Source organism: Oncorhynchus masou, chromosome 1 (assembly GCF_036934945.1).
Source record: "Oncorhynchus masou masou isolate Uvic2021 chromosome 1, UVic_Omas_1.1, whole genome shotgun sequence".
In the NCBI taxonomy this organism is placed as follows: domain Eukaryota; kingdom Metazoa; phylum Chordata; class Actinopteri; order Salmoniformes; family Salmonidae; genus Oncorhynchus; species Oncorhynchus masou.
This window is the reverse complement of record NC_088212.1, coordinates 35,058,916-35,075,526: the sequence shown is the minus strand read 5'-3', so window position 1 is coordinate 35,075,526 and position 16,611 is coordinate 35,058,916. Positions and strand designations below refer to the sequence as shown.

The 16,611-nt window shown below is 46.7% G+C and overlaps 1 protein-coding gene across 2 annotated transcripts in view; it reads right to left on the bottom strand.

Moving 5' to 3' along the window:
* LOC135543070 (clathrin heavy chain 1-like) overlaps nt 1-16,611 on the bottom strand; it is a 34,817-nt gene that overhangs the window by 2,692 nt on the left and 15,514 nt on the right. For both annotated transcript variants that reach the window (XM_064970167.1, XM_064970169.1), the window contains exons 2-30: nt 14,903-15,110; nt 11,618-11,886; nt 11,259-11,420; nt 10,906-11,019; nt 10,329-10,502; nt 9,888-10,085; nt 9,378-9,578; nt 8,573-8,725; nt 7,998-8,120; nt 7,475-7,612; nt 7,221-7,385; nt 6,556-6,736; nt 6,190-6,353; nt 5,773-5,898; nt 5,452-5,594; nt 5,034-5,268; nt 4,824-4,946; nt 4,582-4,727; nt 4,250-4,433; nt 3,897-4,089; nt 2,893-3,050; nt 2,621-2,785; nt 2,382-2,489; nt 2,081-2,248; nt 1,829-1,978; nt 1,567-1,698; nt 1,329-1,439; nt 1,054-1,224; nt 274-495 (exon numbers count right to left, since the gene is read on the bottom strand). In XM_064970167.1, the coding sequence (XP_064826239.1) occupies nt 274-495; nt 1,054-1,224; nt 1,329-1,439; nt 1,567-1,698; nt 1,829-1,978; nt 2,081-2,248; nt 2,382-2,489; nt 2,621-2,785; nt 2,893-3,050; nt 3,897-4,089; nt 4,250-4,433; nt 4,582-4,727; nt 4,824-4,946; nt 5,034-5,268; nt 5,452-5,594; nt 5,773-5,898; nt 6,190-6,353; nt 6,556-6,736; nt 7,221-7,385; nt 7,475-7,612; nt 7,998-8,120; nt 8,573-8,725; nt 9,378-9,578; nt 9,888-10,085; nt 10,329-10,502; nt 10,906-11,019; nt 11,259-11,420; nt 11,618-11,886; nt 14,903-15,110 (4,785 nt within the window). The remainder of the gene's footprint in view (nt 1-273; nt 496-1,053; nt 1,225-1,328; nt 1,440-1,566; nt 1,699-1,828; nt 1,979-2,080; nt 2,249-2,381; nt 2,490-2,620; nt 2,786-2,892; nt 3,051-3,896; nt 4,090-4,249; nt 4,434-4,581; nt 4,728-4,823; nt 4,947-5,033; nt 5,269-5,451; nt 5,595-5,772; nt 5,899-6,189; nt 6,354-6,555; nt 6,737-7,220; nt 7,386-7,474; nt 7,613-7,997; nt 8,121-8,572; nt 8,726-9,377; nt 9,579-9,887; nt 10,086-10,328; nt 10,503-10,905; nt 11,020-11,258; nt 11,421-11,617; nt 11,887-14,902; nt 15,111-16,611) is intronic.

Genomic DNA, 16,611 nt, shown 5'->3' with positions numbered 1-16,611 from the left:
GGTCAAGGACAACTGTCCATCTCTTACAAGAAGAGAAAATTATCTGGAAACCAGTCAAATTAGCAGGAAGAAATCCATTATTTAGTTTACTACATTTTCACTGACCGAAATTAAGATTTTGGTGTATGTCCCAAATGGCACCCTATTCTCTATATAGTGCACTACTTTTGACCTGGGCCAATAGGGCTCTGGTCAGAAGAAGTGCACTATAGTCGGGAATAGGGTGCTATTTGGGACACAAAAAGTGCTTGCCGTTTTTGGAGCAGGACTGACCTTGGTGAGGTACTCCCTCATGACTTGGATGAAGTATGGCATGGCAAAGTCCATGATGTTGTGTCTCCAGGCCAGCTCCAGTACCACGTCAGGGTGCAGCAGGTCGTAGGAGGCAAACAGACAGGCAGCGAAACACTCCTTCCTGCCCTCCTCCAGGAACCACTGCAACAGGGTCTCAGCCAGCTCAGCATCCTTAGACTCAGCAGCGTACAGCATTCCATCCTGCCAAATACACACAGTAAGAGGGGGGGGGGGGTGATTGATTTGAGACCGAAGTCATGTCTCTGCAGCATACGGCATCCCATCTTGAGACAGACTGACAGGGGAAGAGATGGATGGATGAAACACGAGAACATTTGGATTCTCACAGATGTTGCACCAATGGTTACATATCATTACAAAGCTGAAAAACTACAGAGGAGAAAAGTGTTTTCCTTCAGTAATTTCAACAGGGTGTGGGCTGACTAAATATTCACTATTTCCATCCTCCAAAGCGAAACAGTGCCCCCATCAGGCTCTAGTCAAAGTAGAGTGAAGTGTGAAAAGGTCCCAGAAAATATTTACAGTGCAAGACAAGTAAAAAAAATATATATATATATATATATATATATATATATATATATATATATATATATATATATATATATATATATATATATATATATATATATATATATATATATATATATATATAAAAATAATAAAAACTTTGCACAGCAGTGTGTCTGGATCCAGGTGCTGGTTTGGCAGGAACAACTAGTATCCCCCCAAAATGTTAACCTTGTATAATTTGTCCTTCTTGCAGAGTTCCACGCTCTGTCTCCAGCGGTTGTTGCCTTTGTAGAGGTATGCTGCGATGCGTCTGAACTCAATCAGCTCATGCTTCTCCAGTCTCTGGGCCAAACCAATGGTGTCAAAGTTATCATATGCATCGATAGACGCCCTCAGACCCTATGGACAACACAGACATACAAGTTATGCTTCCTGGAGACCACAACACATAATGCCATAGAACAACATAAGAGCATAATTAGAACACACACACACTCCCTCACCTGGTAGTCCTCCTCCTCAGTCAGCAGGTTATTGAGGGCCTCGTTGACTCCCTTGTTGTTATGACTCTGGACTGACCTCAGGTAAGGCTTTACCAACTTCAACTGGTTAACCTGGAGACCCACGCAAGCGTCATATTATTTGGTCTTGCGTTGCTGCTAAATTTGCAGGGTTGTAGTATTGTAGGAACATGTTTTTCAGCCTATTCCGGGTTTAATGACAGGTGTTTTGACTGATTACCTTGGTGAAGTAGCTGACCGTGCGGCTGTGGTCTAACCGTGGTGACAGTATGGTCAGAAGGTCATTCGTCAGCAGAGGTTTGTTGTCCAGGTAAAAGGAAAGGGATTTGTAGTACAGCTCCACATTGGCCACCTAGAAAGAGTCATACAACACAATGAAGTTCCTTGCGGAGAGGTGGCTACAGTTGAGGTTAGAAAACCTTCAGCCCTTCAGTGAGGTTTTCAACTGTTTTGTGAGTGAGGAGCCGATAGGGTCGTGCTACCTTGGCAATGATGTCCTTGAACTGCACCTCCTTCCAAGCGTCCGTAGGGTGTGACATCATCGTGAGGACAGCGTTGTCATATTCCTCGTATTTATCATACAGAAACACTAACTCTGCCCACAGATGGGACTGCTCCGCCGCTCGCAGCACCTGATTGGACAACCACAGGAAGTGAGGTCACATAGACGTGACAGATATGGGAAAAAGAGAAATATTTACAATCGTTTTATTTAGAGAGAGAGAGACACACACCTTAGGGATGTTGACACGGGACCAGAAGAGTTCCAGGTGTTCTCTCATCTTCTGGGGTTTAAATTTGGAGTAGAGGATGGCCAGCTCAGTGAACATGCCCATGTGAGCACGCTCCAAACCCAACGCGGCCTCCAACAGGCCTATCAGCTCCTCATAGTAACCCCGGTCCTGATGCACACAGACACGAACATGAGTTAACCACAGACACTGTACAGACACCTAAACTATCTGAAAACATTCCCTTTACCTGGTACTAAACTATAGAGGACACCAGCAGGTTAAAGTGATTGAGGGGATTTACCTGGTAGTAGCTGATGAGCTCCTCCAGTTCATCAGCGTGGATAACAATGTGTAGACCACAGATCTGAGCCAATCGAAACTCTTCCCCATTCACACACGCACAACACACCTTGAGAGAGAGAGAGAGAGAGAGAGAGAGATCGAGAGACAGAGATCGAGCAAAGTCATGATGCACAACCCATCAAATGACTTACACGTAAGTACAGCATAACATGTGGGTGTAAGAATGTTTAGATGTACCTCCTTCCAGGTGCGTGTGCTGTTGGCTTTCCTGGCGCTGTCCACAGCAGCTTGGTACTCTCCTAGGTGTACCAGCGTGGATGCCAGGCGGGCAAAGTTGGACACGTTATTGTACAGCAGCTTGGCAGCATCGTACATCCCTTCTTCATAACACCTATCTCCCACCTGCAGGAGAACAAAGAGAGGGTGAGTCCAAAGTTGAAACCAAACGTCTCAGCGAACAATGTTCCATGTTGATAAATGTGCATTTTGCACGTATTTGACACATTTACCTGTTGTATATGGGCGTTGTTCGGGCCGCTGACAAATTCCTCCAGTTCGGCCAGTCTGACAGTTTTAGCCAGAGCAAAGATGAGCTCTGTCTCTACATACGACTCTCTGGCCTTCTTACGAGCCATCTGAAGGAACTTCACCAGATCCTCCCAGTTATCTAAAACACACACACACACACAATCAATTCTATACATTATACACACATACAGTGCATAGGAGGCTTCAAGTGAACTCTTGTTGGAATTATCCCCCGCCACTGCCTTGTTGGAATTATCCCCCGCCACTGCCTTGCTGGACGCATGCCCGCCACTGCCTTGTTGGAATTATCCCCCGCCACTGCCTTGCTGGAATTATCCCCCGCCACTGCCTTGTTGGAATTATCCCCCGCCACTGCCTTGTTGGAATTATCCCCCGCCACTGCCTTGTTGGAATTATCCCCCGCCACTGCCTTGCTGGACGCATGCCCGCCACTGCCTTGTTGGAATTATCCCCCGCCACTGCCTTGCTGGACGCATGCCCGCCACTGCCTTGTTGGAATTATCCCCCGCCACTGCCTTGTTGGAATTATCCCCCGCCACTGCCTTGTTGGAATTATCCCCCGCCACTGCCTTGTTGGAATTATCCCCCGCCACTGCCTTGTTGGAATTATCCCCCGCCACTGCCTTGTTGGAATTATCCCCGCCACTGCCTTGTTGGAATTATCCCCGCCACTGCCTTGTTGGAATTATCCCCCGCCACTGCCTTGTTGGAATTATCCCCCGCCACTGCCTTGCTGGACGCATGCCCGCCACTGCCTTGCTGGACGCATGCCCGCCACTGCCTTGCTGGACGCATGCCCGCCACTGCCTTGCTGGACGCATGCCCGCCACTGCCTTGCTGGACGCATGCCCGCCACTGCCTTGCTGGACGCATGCCCGCCACTGCCTTGCTGGACGCATGCCCGCCACTGCCTCAGTTTCCTTGCTTTTCCCTGTTCCTCACACAGTGTGATGTGTTGTCTTACTGTTCTTGCTGGCAGCGCTGACCACCTCCATGTAGGCTGACGGGTCGTCGGCTTTAATATAGGAATCAATGGCCTCTTTAACCAGGTCTCTCTGGAGCTGGGCTCTGGCCAGTTGACTCCATACCGCGGCCTCATTACAACGCTCTGCAAACTCATAGGCTCTGTCCAGGTTACTGATTTGCTCGATCAGGACCTAGAGAGACAGTTGGTCAGTATAAATAAAGACGTCCAATGATACACATATTTGTAAGGTGCAGAAAGAAAAGTCAAGAAAAGCATTGTTGGTGCATTGAAACAAAACAGGGTACAATGATTAGCTAAATATTTTGCATTATCTTCAGACTCTTGTTAACCTGAATGGCGGAGGTGTTGACGTCAAACTTCTTGAAGATGGCGAAGGCCTCCTCGAAGAGCTCGTTGCTGATGGCGATGTTTGCAATGTCGGGGGCATCGTAGTTGTCCAGGCGGTTGACGTACTCCATCACACGCGTCCGGTCTGCCTTGATGGCCGTCAGGATCAACAGGTTCTGGAGGTTTCTGAGGGAGAAACAGAGAAGACACAGAGGCTAGATAAGACTTCCAACTACAGGTATTCGTAGAACATTGGAAATATTTGAGTCTTTTCAACCTCTGTATTCAAATGCGAGGCCAAGTAAAGTGTTTGTGTGTGTGCATGGTGACTGACCGGTGCTCGCTGAAGACTGAGTTGTCCAGTACAATCTTCTCCAGTAGTTCAATGAGCTCATTGGGCAGGTCAGCTGTCATGAAGGCCTTGACCGTCACAGACACCTCCTCTGGGTCCTGGGTCTCTGACAGAGCAGTCTGCACCACCTGGGAAACACAATGAATCACAGGGCAGAACACAGGGAGATGCAGGTCAGAACACAGGGAGATGACAACAGTGATATCAGAAGGTATTGTACTTACCTGGTCTATGAGTTGGCGTCTATAAGGGTTATTCTCCTCAAGAACGTTGGCCCATAGTTCTGGGTCTTTCCGTCGGACCAGGTAGCGAGCCTCACTCTTGAAAAGGGAGTTCTCATTGCACACCTACAGCAGAGCACAATGAAACCAAACCAATCAATGCATTAGTCATCTCCTGTGGGTGTGTGCGGCGTGGTGTGTGTGTGTTCAGACCTTGATAAGGTCCAGGTCACACTGGCCCCTCTCATAGGCGACACAGGCGAGGTGGGGGTCTCTCTTCTCACAATACTTCCCCACTACAGCGCTGTCGTAGAAGGTGTTCTCCTTCAAGAAGCGCTCCGGGGTGTTGTTACTGTCAATGTAGATCTTAGCCAAGGCATTGTGGGTAGCCGGCTCTTCACAGCCCTCGTGGATACGAGACTCAAGCCACGACAACAACAGCTTCAGTCTGGAACACACACAAAATCTCCTTTTGAGAAACCCTTGTGAAACATTTTGTCTGGGATCTATGAGGCATTGCCTCACCAGGGGGAAAGGACAGGACTGAAAGTTCTGACAAAGTGTTCTCCCCATTTGAAGAACAGGAGCCAACAATGTTGGGAGACCACATGCGTAAGTGATGTGTCTGTACCTGTTCCTCTTCTCCACCTCTGCCACCAGCTCATCAGTGGAGAACTGTCCTCTCACCACCATGATCAGGTTCTTAATGACGTCTTCAGCACAGTCTACATCCAACAGACCTCCTATCACCACAGGCAGACGGCTGGGGTTCACCTACAGTACACACACGTCAAGGCCAGGCAATAGCAGGCAATGGCAATTACAGCAACAAAATAAAATAAAAAGTGCTATTTATTGGTAAAACCAACAATAAAGTTATCTTGACATATCTCTTCCTTCCCTGCAGTGCTGTGTTCCTCACTGGGCCTCCTGCCAGGCGGATGGCTCTTACCTTCTGAACGTAAATCTCTATGTACTTTTGCAGAGTGTTGCGGTAGAGATAGAGCACCAGGTCATGGACAAAGTCAAAGCGGTCACACACTATGATCAACGGCAGCTGGTCTGTCAATTTAGCCTCCTGATGGGGGAGAGAGAGAGAGAGGCAACACAGAACATCCATAGTTTCATTACATTAGCAAAAGGAAGCTGATATCCCATGAAACAACTGTGAAAAGTGAGAATTCGGTCTGGTTTGTGTCACTTCCGATCTTACATGTAACTGAAAGCTAGTGAACCTGGTTGTAGTCTTCTAGGCTAAACATTTTAATTTTATTTTATAAACATTTTAGTCATTTAGCAGGCACTCTTATCCAGAGCGACTTATAAATAAACATTCACCTAACCAACACTGCTGGGGTAGCCCCCGTACCTTGAGGAAGTTCTTGACCCTGTCCGGGTCGTAACAGTTGCTCTCTCTACAGATGCGCTCCACTTCCTTGATCTGCCCTGTCTTACAGGCCGCCTGGATGTATTTAAAATGGACGTCAGGGTCCTGGCTGAAGTTCACTATGGAGCCCAGGAAGTAGAACAGACCTGGGAGAGGAAGAACACCGTTTCACAATTGAATAGGTTTCCTAGTTTCCCTGTGAAAACATATGGTCGAATAGGCTCTAGCATCCTAGGCTTCAGCATCCTAGGCTGTGCATGTGTGCCAGGGTCTGTGGCTCTAATAGCTGGACCACAGACTCCAAGCCGACACGTTTTTAAACATAAGAGAAGCAAGACCCAGGCGTACCCTCGTAGCTCTTGAAGGACTCAAAGAGCTCCACCAGGGTGTTTGTTCCCAGCTGCTCGTGGTATTTCGATGCCACCTGGACACACAGCTGAAGGTTCTGTCTGATGTTGGCTGATAACATGGCCTGAAGACACTCTACTGAGTCCTCTACTGACAGGGCGCCAAAGAAATTCACCAGCCACTACAAGGAGAGAGGAGAGGGTTAACACAAAACACATTTTATTTGTCACATGCGCCAAATACAACAGGTGAAATGTTGCAGTGAACCTTAGTGAAATGCTTACTTATAAACCCTTAAAACTTCCTAAAGCATTGTTGGTTTAGAAAAAAATAGATAAGTAGAAAATAAAAGTAACAAATAATTCAACAGCAGCAGTAAAATAACAAGCGAGGCTATATACAGGGGGTACCAGTACAGAGTCAATGTGGAGGGCACCGGTTAGTTGAGGTAATTGAGGTAATATGTACATGTAGGTAGAGTTAGTGACTATGCATAGATTATAAACAGAGAGGAGCAGCAGCGTAAAAGAGGGGCCTGGGTAGCCCTTTGATTAGCTGTTCAGGTGTCTTATGGCTTGGGGGTAGAAGCTGGGTATAACACACGAGAGAGAGAGAAGAGAACGAGAGAGGTTACATTTGAAGCCACCCCACATACACCTACGTACCTCAGGGTTGAGCAGGTGTGTGTGTACGACAGCCCGTTTGATGTCGAACAGGTCAGTGTAGTGCTCTAGAGCCCTCTGTTGCAGTCCAGCCTTCTCACACAGCTGGGCGATGTGGGCGCGGTCATAGTGACTAAACATCTGGTTGCCAAGGATCGCGTCGGCTACCTGGATACACACAGAACCTCCAATTACAACACATACTGCACCAACAGAAACACAACAAAATATTATGAAAGGTGTGTGTGTGTTTGTACCTGGGGGGCGTGGATGAGGTTCATCTCCAGTAGGCGTGTCTGTAGGTGTCCCTCGGCTGGCTGATTGTTCTTCAGAGCGTCCAATAGGAAGGAGGTACACTGCTGGATCAGACTTCCCTCCATGAACACATCCACTATCTACACCAATCACGAGGGAGAGAGCGGGGACATTAGCAGCCAATAATAGTAGAGAAAGAGGTAATCAAGAGTCACAGGGACATAATCCTGCTGGATAAGGAAGTATATTGCTGGATTAGATAGGATGAAGTTACCTCTAAACTGCTGATTCTAGGGGTATGTCCCAAATTCGCACCATATTCCCTATACAGTGCACTACTTTTGGCCAGGGCCCATAGGTCTATATGCTTGTGGGCAACTTTTAGCCAGAGCCAGTTATGACAAGAGGAGGAGGGGAAAGTTGATATGCCCTTAAAAAGGAGGAATAACAGACCGGGGAGGCCCCTCACTGGGCAGTGTGTGTGTTCATGCAGGCCTGTGTGTCTGTGCTATGTGCGTGTGTTACCTGGTTGATGTTGGCCAGGGGCTCCTCATCTGCCACCAGCATCTGAGAGAACTGTAGACCCTGTTCTGGACTGACCCGCATCACATTCCTCAACAGAAACACCCAGTCTGGAGAGTAGCCCACCTAGAAGAGGAAAGAGAGGGAGAGAGAGGGAGAAAAGAGGGGGGGGAGAGAGAGAACAGAGGAGGGAGAGAAAAAAGAGGGAGGAAAGAGGGGGGAGAGAAAGAAAAGAGGGGGAGAGAGGGAGGGAAAGAACAGGGAGAGAGAAAGGGGAGGGAGAGCGAGAGAGGAGAGTCCACATAATGCTGTCATCTGACAAGACAAAATGAGCAAGCTGACATTTTAGAACTAGATAATTCAGGTCAATCCAATGTACTACTAAAACAGTGTTGTCTTATTAAATCATGATCATGGCAGAATGCTATGAGATATTATGAGAGTTGTGTCTCCCAAATAGCATCCTATTCCCTTCATAGTGCATCACTAGCCATATGGGTAGTGCTTTACAGAGGGAATAGGGTACTATTTGCAACACATCCAAAGGGAGGTCCATCCATTCTCAGAGTGAAGTGTACCTTTTTGGTGTAGAGCACTATCTTCTGGAACTGTCCGGTCTCAGCAAAGCACTGGATCACCTTGCTGGGTACGTTGGCTCTGAGGTAGACACTGAGGGCTAGCGTAGGATCTACTGGCTTAACCAGGTCACCAAGCTCCTCACAACACTCCAGCTACACACACGCAACATATCAACTTTAGCTATACTGCAATTTCAAGGTAAATATACAAGCACAAAGGGAATCGATTGACAGACTATGGAGGGGGGACCTCTGTTTAGTTTTAACCATTTTTCCTCCCCAATTTCATGGTATCCAATTGCTAGTTACAGTCTTGTCTCATCGCTGCAACTCCCGTACTGGTTTGGGAGAGGCGTAGGTTGAGAGCCATGCGTCCTCAGAAACACAACCCAACCAAGCCGCACTGCTTGTTGATGCAATGCCTACTTAACCCAGAAGCCAGCCGCACCAATGTGTCGGAGGAAACACCATACGCATTGCGCCCGGCCCGCCACAGGAGTTGCTAGTGCGCGATGGGACAAGAACATCCCTGCCGGCCAAACTCTCCCCTAACCCGGACGACGCTGGGCAAATTGTACGCCGCCCTATGGGTCTCCCGGTTGCGGCCGGCTGCAACAGAGCCTGGACTTGAACCAGAATCTCTAGCAGCACAGCTAGCACTGTGATGCAGTGCCTTATACCACTGCTCCACTCAGGAGGACCGTGGGGGACTTCTGTTTACATACACACAGTCTTAGTCTTGATGTGTGTGTGAGCATAGTAACAAGGCTGCCTAATCCACTGCTCCATCTCCAGTCAGTCCTACCTTGTCCTCTTTCAGCCACTTCTCCAGCAGCTGCTTGCGTCCTTGCTGTAGCACAGGCCTGCACAGCTCCAGAGACTCAAACTTGTTGAGCTGGCCCTGGTCCAGCAGGATGCCAAAGTACTGCAGCAGAGGAGAGGCCTGGCCCGGCTGGGCTGGCACGCTCTGGAATTTACGGATGGTCTCCGCTGTGCGCAGGATACCCTGGAGGAGAGGAAGAGGATAAGATACAGTAATTAAATGTTATTGTTGCTAAGTGTATAGCAAGGCTAAGGAGGATCCAGAAAGAGACTGTATTTTCCCCTCCTAGTGTTACAGAATTCCAGTAACCTTCCCCAAATTCTCAGGTTTTCCAGAAATTCTGGTTGGGGGGTTCCGTATTCCCTCCTGATTCTAGGAATCTTCCAACCAGGTTTTGGGGAAATATTGAGAAAGTTACCGTAATTCTGCAACACTCCTTCAGCCCAAACCAACCCAACAGATCATCTCCCCTAGTCCTGGCGTCTGACCTACCTTTGGTGTGGATGCGGCCACCTTGGCAGCCTCGGAGTAGGAGCCCTGGGCGAACAGTGTGTTGAACTTCCTGGCAAATAGCTCCTCAGCCCCGGCCAGGTTAGAACGCACGGCCATCCTCAGGCCCAGGTCTGGGTTCTGCAGCACGTTGGTGGCATAGTTCACTATGTTTTCCTCCTCCACACACACTGACAACACCTGAGGGGGATGCCGAACATTTATGAATCAAATACATCAATGGATTAATAACACATTTTTAGTGATGATTTTCAATAAACATAAGAAAGACTAATAAATATATATATTTATAAATCAGTTTTATTTAGCTGGATAATGTGTATATGTGTACATGCTTCCCTGGTATCCACCCATAACAAAATGACCATAGAGATCCTGTTGTATACATCCGTATTGTAATTCTAATGGGTCTGACATTCTTACCTGTCCCTTCTTGTTAACCCCGATGATGCCGGAGGTGAGTTCGTGGGGGGCGGTGACAAAGATGGTCTCGGCGCTGATGCGGTTCATGTAGATACACACTCCTGACTCCAGGTCGTACAGGTGGATGTAGCCATACTTCGTGATCAGGTATATCACACCGTGCTTGGTGCCAATCTGAGGACAGAGAAACCGGGGACACAGAGATTATACCCTCTGTATGGGCCAAAGACACCTAGGTCTTATCAGCATTGTTGAATGGCAGTTAAGTGTTTTAATAGTTAAAGAATCCTAAACATGTGTGTGTGCAGGTTACTGGTAAGTAAATAAGTGTTGCCAAGAGAAGGGTGAACAGAAAACAAACCGCTTCAGTTGTACTGGTTAAATATGCATTAAGAAAACCTCCCAGCAGATTCAGTCTGGCTCGACTGATATGCATTCATTCATTGAGAGAGGCACCCTGAGTGGGTCCTTCCCTGGTGGGTCTTTAGGGGGTCCTTCCCTGGAGGGTCTTTAGGGGGTCCTTACCTGGTGGGTCTTTAGGGGGTCCTTCCCTGGTGGGTCTTTAGGGGGTCCTTACCTGCATGGCAACGGGGAAGTCTGTCTGAGCCTCAGGTGGGAAGAACACGTCAACAGCCTTCTTAGTAAAGGGCTGGTTCCCTGTAGCCGGCTGACCCACCTCTATGATGTGCAGCTGGAACACAACATGACCACACAGGTCAACATAGTGACCGCATACTAACCACACATACTGACCGTATGCACTGACCGCATGCATTGAGTAATCATCATCATTCGACTGCAGAAGAGTCAACCACAAGCTTCCTCCAGTTTCTCCAGTCACAAGTAATGCTTACAGAGGGTGTCCTGGTTTGTTATGGAATCATTACTAGGTTCACCATGCCTGTATACCCCCCAGTGTCCGGTTCTCACCTTGCCCCCAGCCTGGCTGCGCACAGCGAAGCAGAACAGAGTGGAGGCTTTGGTGTTGCCCTCCACCTTAAACTCTCCGAAGGCTGCAGCATGGCCTTCGATGGGCTGGGACACCTTCCTGTCCACAGAGTACAGCTGCATGGCCCCCACCACACGGTTTTGCTGCAGGATAGAAAAGAGGTGATGTCATCCCTATCTGAACATGCTAGAAAAGAACCGAAGTACAGTGCTTTTAGAATACAAAACCTACACTTTATGTCTGATGTGTGCACACGCTGTGAAGTATGGGTTTGTATGTGAGACAATAGAAGACGGATCATAAGGTGTGTGTGTGAGTGTGTGTGTGTGTACACGTGTACCTGTGCCGAGATCCCTATAAGGAGGAGCCACTTCTGCTGTTCGTCTGTTCTGTAGTTTATGATCTGGCATCCGGCCAGACTAGCGTGCCGATCAAACACTTTGATGGGCTGCGAGTCCCCCTCCATGCTCCAATGGTAGACGGCCGCTTCAGTCACCAAGGCGACGGTGTTGACAGAGATCCACTTCCAGAACATGACTTCCTCGGTCATGGTGTGAGCCTTCATCTTACTCTTCATCTCAATGTTGAAGATCTGCAGGCACTTAGCAGCTGAGAGCCGAGGGAGGGCGAGAGAGGCGAAACAGTGAGACACAACACATTGTTTTGCCCTGAACCTGAATGAAGCTAATGCTAAACTGTAGCTAGTGAACGCACGTAATTTGGGTTGCTAGCTGACTATCCAGGATCATGGACCTCTTTCTCGGTATTGATGAGATTTGTACTTTGCACAAATCTGTAGCATGTGTAAACTATCCCTTTAAGTTCCCAGCAAACTGGATTTCTATAAGTCAAAAGTGCTCAATTTCCCTGTCCAGTGAAAGCGTTGAGGCAGTGGGGATAAAGAGGAGGGAGGTAGATAGATAACACGCTCAATAGACCTAATAGATAGTATCTAGAAGACAGATCCTCCAGGACAACTTTGCAACTCTTCCCCTGGTTGTTGCTGTAAAGGAGAATGTGTTCTCAATCTCCGAGGTTGTGAAAAAAAGGTTACATGTCTGATTTTTTTTTAAAGACATTTGTCACACATTCCAGGCCCAAGTATTCTTAACCAGGGCATAGCCATTTAGACTATTTCGAAGAAAAAGTGAGAAAGAGCTTCTAGAATCAGTGTCGCTGCCTACTACTGAACTGTTCTAGTCTCTGGCATGCGGAGAATAATGAGTGTGGAAATCAATCTCCATACTTTACTAACCTCCCATATCACAACCAGTTTAAAAAAAAATGGAACTAAGCCTAAGGGATAGCATAGTAGTGACAGCATGTCCTGTAGTTTTAGGTTTGCACAGTGAAGTGAGCGAGGAACGGAACTGGTTTCACAGAGACCATAACATGTAGGTGAAAAGGTACAACATACCTGGTACACTGTAGAGAGAGATCTAGGGCTGGAGACCAAAACCTCTTACACACACTAGGGCTGGGCGATATGGTTTTAATGGGCTTTTCCCATTCTAATTGTTTCAGCCAAACTTCAGCCAAAAATAATGGATAAAACTGACTGTAAGGTAGTCCTATTTGTAGAATATTGCATAAGAATCAAAATCCTCTTTATAGCCTCCAACTCTGGTACTCGACCCATTGTTTTCCATTTGCATAGTTATTTGTTCAATTCCAGCACCCATCCAGCATTGTAATCAATTTCTTCATTTCCTGCACTCATTTGCTATCACATGCACACCATGTCACGTTGCCATTGTCTTAGTATATCGCTATTCCCAACAACAACAAAACATCCTTGACAGAACAATCCTTCTCCTCTGACTGCATTTTCGGCTTCAATTGCAGTTCTTAATTTCACCACTAGGGGTAGTCAGACGATTGTTGTTGACATGTTGTGCTTGTAAGTTAGCTAGCAGTTCTGTTCTCAGCTGTTAGCAGTTTCTCACTGGCGATAAAAACAGATGATTGCCATCATTTAAAAAAAATAATTACTGAATTATTTAATGTAACAAATCAAATCCAAACCAGTCCGTGAATGAATACCGTTATATTGTGTTTTATGGTTTACCGCCCAGCCCTAACACACACACACACAACTTCCAGTGTGTATGATATCTGATGATGCATACCACACACAGTCTGCCCGCATACAACAGGTCATGCTAACATGTGTATGGTTCTCATAAAAGTATGTGAGGGTGTGTGTGTGTGTGTGGGGGGGGGGGGGGCTGTTTTGGGGAAACTCTGAAACTGAAAAGTTCTAAATCTTGAGAGGTCACAGTCAGGGGGTGTGGGGGGTTACCATGTGGGAAAGTTACAATGTGTGGATTCAAATGTACAGAATCAAATGCTCCTCTGTCCACAAAACAGTCTCATTGATCCGGTTACTTGTCAGAAGTAACCAGAATACATGAGTTCAGTGGGTTAAGAAGGATGAGTTCAGTGGGTTAAGAAGGTGGTGAAGCTTTTATGAGAAGGGACATGATGACCAAAGACACCACGGATAGACGGACGGACAGACAGGCAGACAGAGACAAGAACTCACCGTCTGAGAGGTGACAAGACAGAAAGCAAGGGAAAGAAAGCCATGAGTCAGTCCGAGAAAAAGAGGAAGGGAGAGATGAAGTAGGAGAGATAGGCAGACTTCACGGCGAGAGAAGTCAGAGAGGGAGAGGGAGGAGAGGGAGAGAGAGAGAAACACTCACCCTCTGATAGATGACAGAAAGCAAGGGGAAGAAAGCAAAGAGTCAGTCAAAGAAAAAACAAGGGGGGAGAGAGAGAGAGAGAGAGAGAGGTAGAGAGTTGTGCAAAGCCTGAAGAGAAAGCATCAGAAGTAAGGCAAACCGATACAGACATGAAGGCTAAAGCGCTTGGGGCTCTAAGGGCTAGAAGCAGTGGCGGAAAATCAACTTACATGACCAATTTAGTACACTTCAGGCAATATGTCTGAGTGCACTGACTCCTGGTATTTATAGCACGGGAGGAAATAGTGCATTATAACAGATACACCCAACACTTCTTTTGACAGCTATGTTAACGCTGGAGTTACATAAACAGCAATCCTGTGTGAATAGTACGCACGCTAAAGCAAACACGCATCTACTGTTCTTAACTTTTCAGGAACAAATGAAGAAATAGGCTGCTCATATTGCGGTGTACTGTAGTAAGGCTGAAATTACCATAGCAGCAGCATTGTATTAACAAGAAACTACTTAGTGAGTGCATTGTAACAGAGTGTTTTGGTTGTTGTTATTACACTGGTCGAATTTTTTTTATTTTTTTATTTTACTAGGCAAGTCAGTTAAGAACAAATTCTTATTTTCAATGACGGCCTAGGAACAGTGGGTTAACTGCCTGTTCAGGGGCAGAACGACAGATTTGTACCTTGTCAGCTCGGGGATTCAAACTTGCAACCTTTCGGTTACTAGTCCAACGCTCTAACCACTAGGCTACCCTGCTAAGGAGCCCAGGGAGGCTCGGTCAGGGAGCGGGGTCATAATGGGACTCCCAAATGGCACCCTATTCCCGACATAGTGCCCTATGGGCCCTGGTCATAAGTTGTGTATTACCCGGGCGAATTGGGTGCCACTTGGGAGGCAAGCGTAAGGTCGTGGTGGTACCCTACCTTTGAGGGCGATGACCTTGCTGGCAGGGTTCATGATGGCGCTGTCAGCAGAGATAGGACGTCTGCTGGGGTTATTGGGGTCGGCCATGTCTATGATCACCACCTGGTTCTGCTCGCCCACCTTCTCCCGGATGCAGATGAACTTGTCAGACTCCATGGTCAGGTAGCTGAAACCAATGTTAGCCGGGTTCACCCCCAGGTTCTGCAGCTGAAACACACCACAACACACACAGCTTTTCAATGGATTAGGTATATTTTGACCTCTTTTGGAATAGTTGAAATGTGTGCCATTATTGCTCACATCAAATGAAATGTTATTGGTCACATACACATGGTCAGCAGATGTTAATGCGAGTGTAGCGAAATGCTTGTGCACCCATGCGTCAATCTAAGTAACATAATACAATCATCTCTATCTAAATCCGTCATTTTAAGCTAGACATCTCTGCTGTGTTTCACGCCCTTCCGCATCTGCGGTGGAAGGTGGCCGAGCTACAGCCGTGTCTCAGACCATGAGACATGCCGAAAATTGGTCTTCTCACGAAAACGTCTGTAGCATCCGAACGGTTTGGCCTACACAATGGTGTTCTCTGTTTTGCTCTACGGCCCCCACAAGCCCTACAGGACCGGCCTGAAGTCGGTAACGCTGAAGTGCCAACTTGTCTGTAGCACCCAAACAGTTTGGGCTACAAACTAATGACTCTAATGTGGAAAGGGCAGTCTTCTCAGTCACTGGACGTAAATAGGGGTTAAATATGTGTCCCCAAAAATATATTTGCTGAACTTTCTTATCTCCTAGAATTAGGGCAGACACTTCAAAACCTTATGATGTAATATCTGACTTTTTTTGTTGCCATTTATCAATGCGTTACTATGGGCTATAGTAACAAAGCACACAACCAATATTTTATCAAATACTTTTTACAATATTGTTTGAGATACCTAAAGGGGTCCTAAAATTCTAAAACAAATAGCCTAGCTAAATGATCCTTAGTAGACTTTTAGAGGTTAATGATGGCCTGCAGAAAAAACATGTGTTGCGCCAGTGGATCTTGTCAAGTCAGTAACTTTTCAGTGCATTTTTTGCATTCCAGTTCAACATTTACCTGCTCTGTCGCAGTTTACCATTGCAAACCATTGATGACTACACCCGTAAATGTCATATCATTTGTATTTGAGCAAAATTATTGGCTGTTCATTCAAGCACCTTCGAGCCCACCCGCAAGTCACTTCTCCAGCAGTAGCCGTCATTGCGTTGATGCCTTCACACAGCACATGCAAGCTGTCCCGAGCAAAAAGAAGCGGCCAGCAATCTACTCGCTGATCTTATTTATTTTAGGGAAAGGGATTTACAAAAGTAAAACCTTCGATAGGAAATAATAGCAATGTGCCGGATACTGTTGATAGTCTGCAAAAAGAAAGCTACAAAAAAAGAAATACACCCATCATTCCTCTTGGCTAGCCTACTGTAGCCATGTCCATACCTCTTTTGCAACGTTTCTTATAAAGCGTCCTATTTTCAAATCTCAAAATGACATTCTTTAGGAACAAAAATTAATGCAATTAATACAATTCTAAAGAATTGAGTAATGACTTGTATTGCTAAATTATACTGCACAGCTTTTTAATACTTGTAATAACTACATTTTATTGTGTTATATTAATAGCTGAATATAGAGAAAAAGCATTCCACCCTTTAAGAAATACAC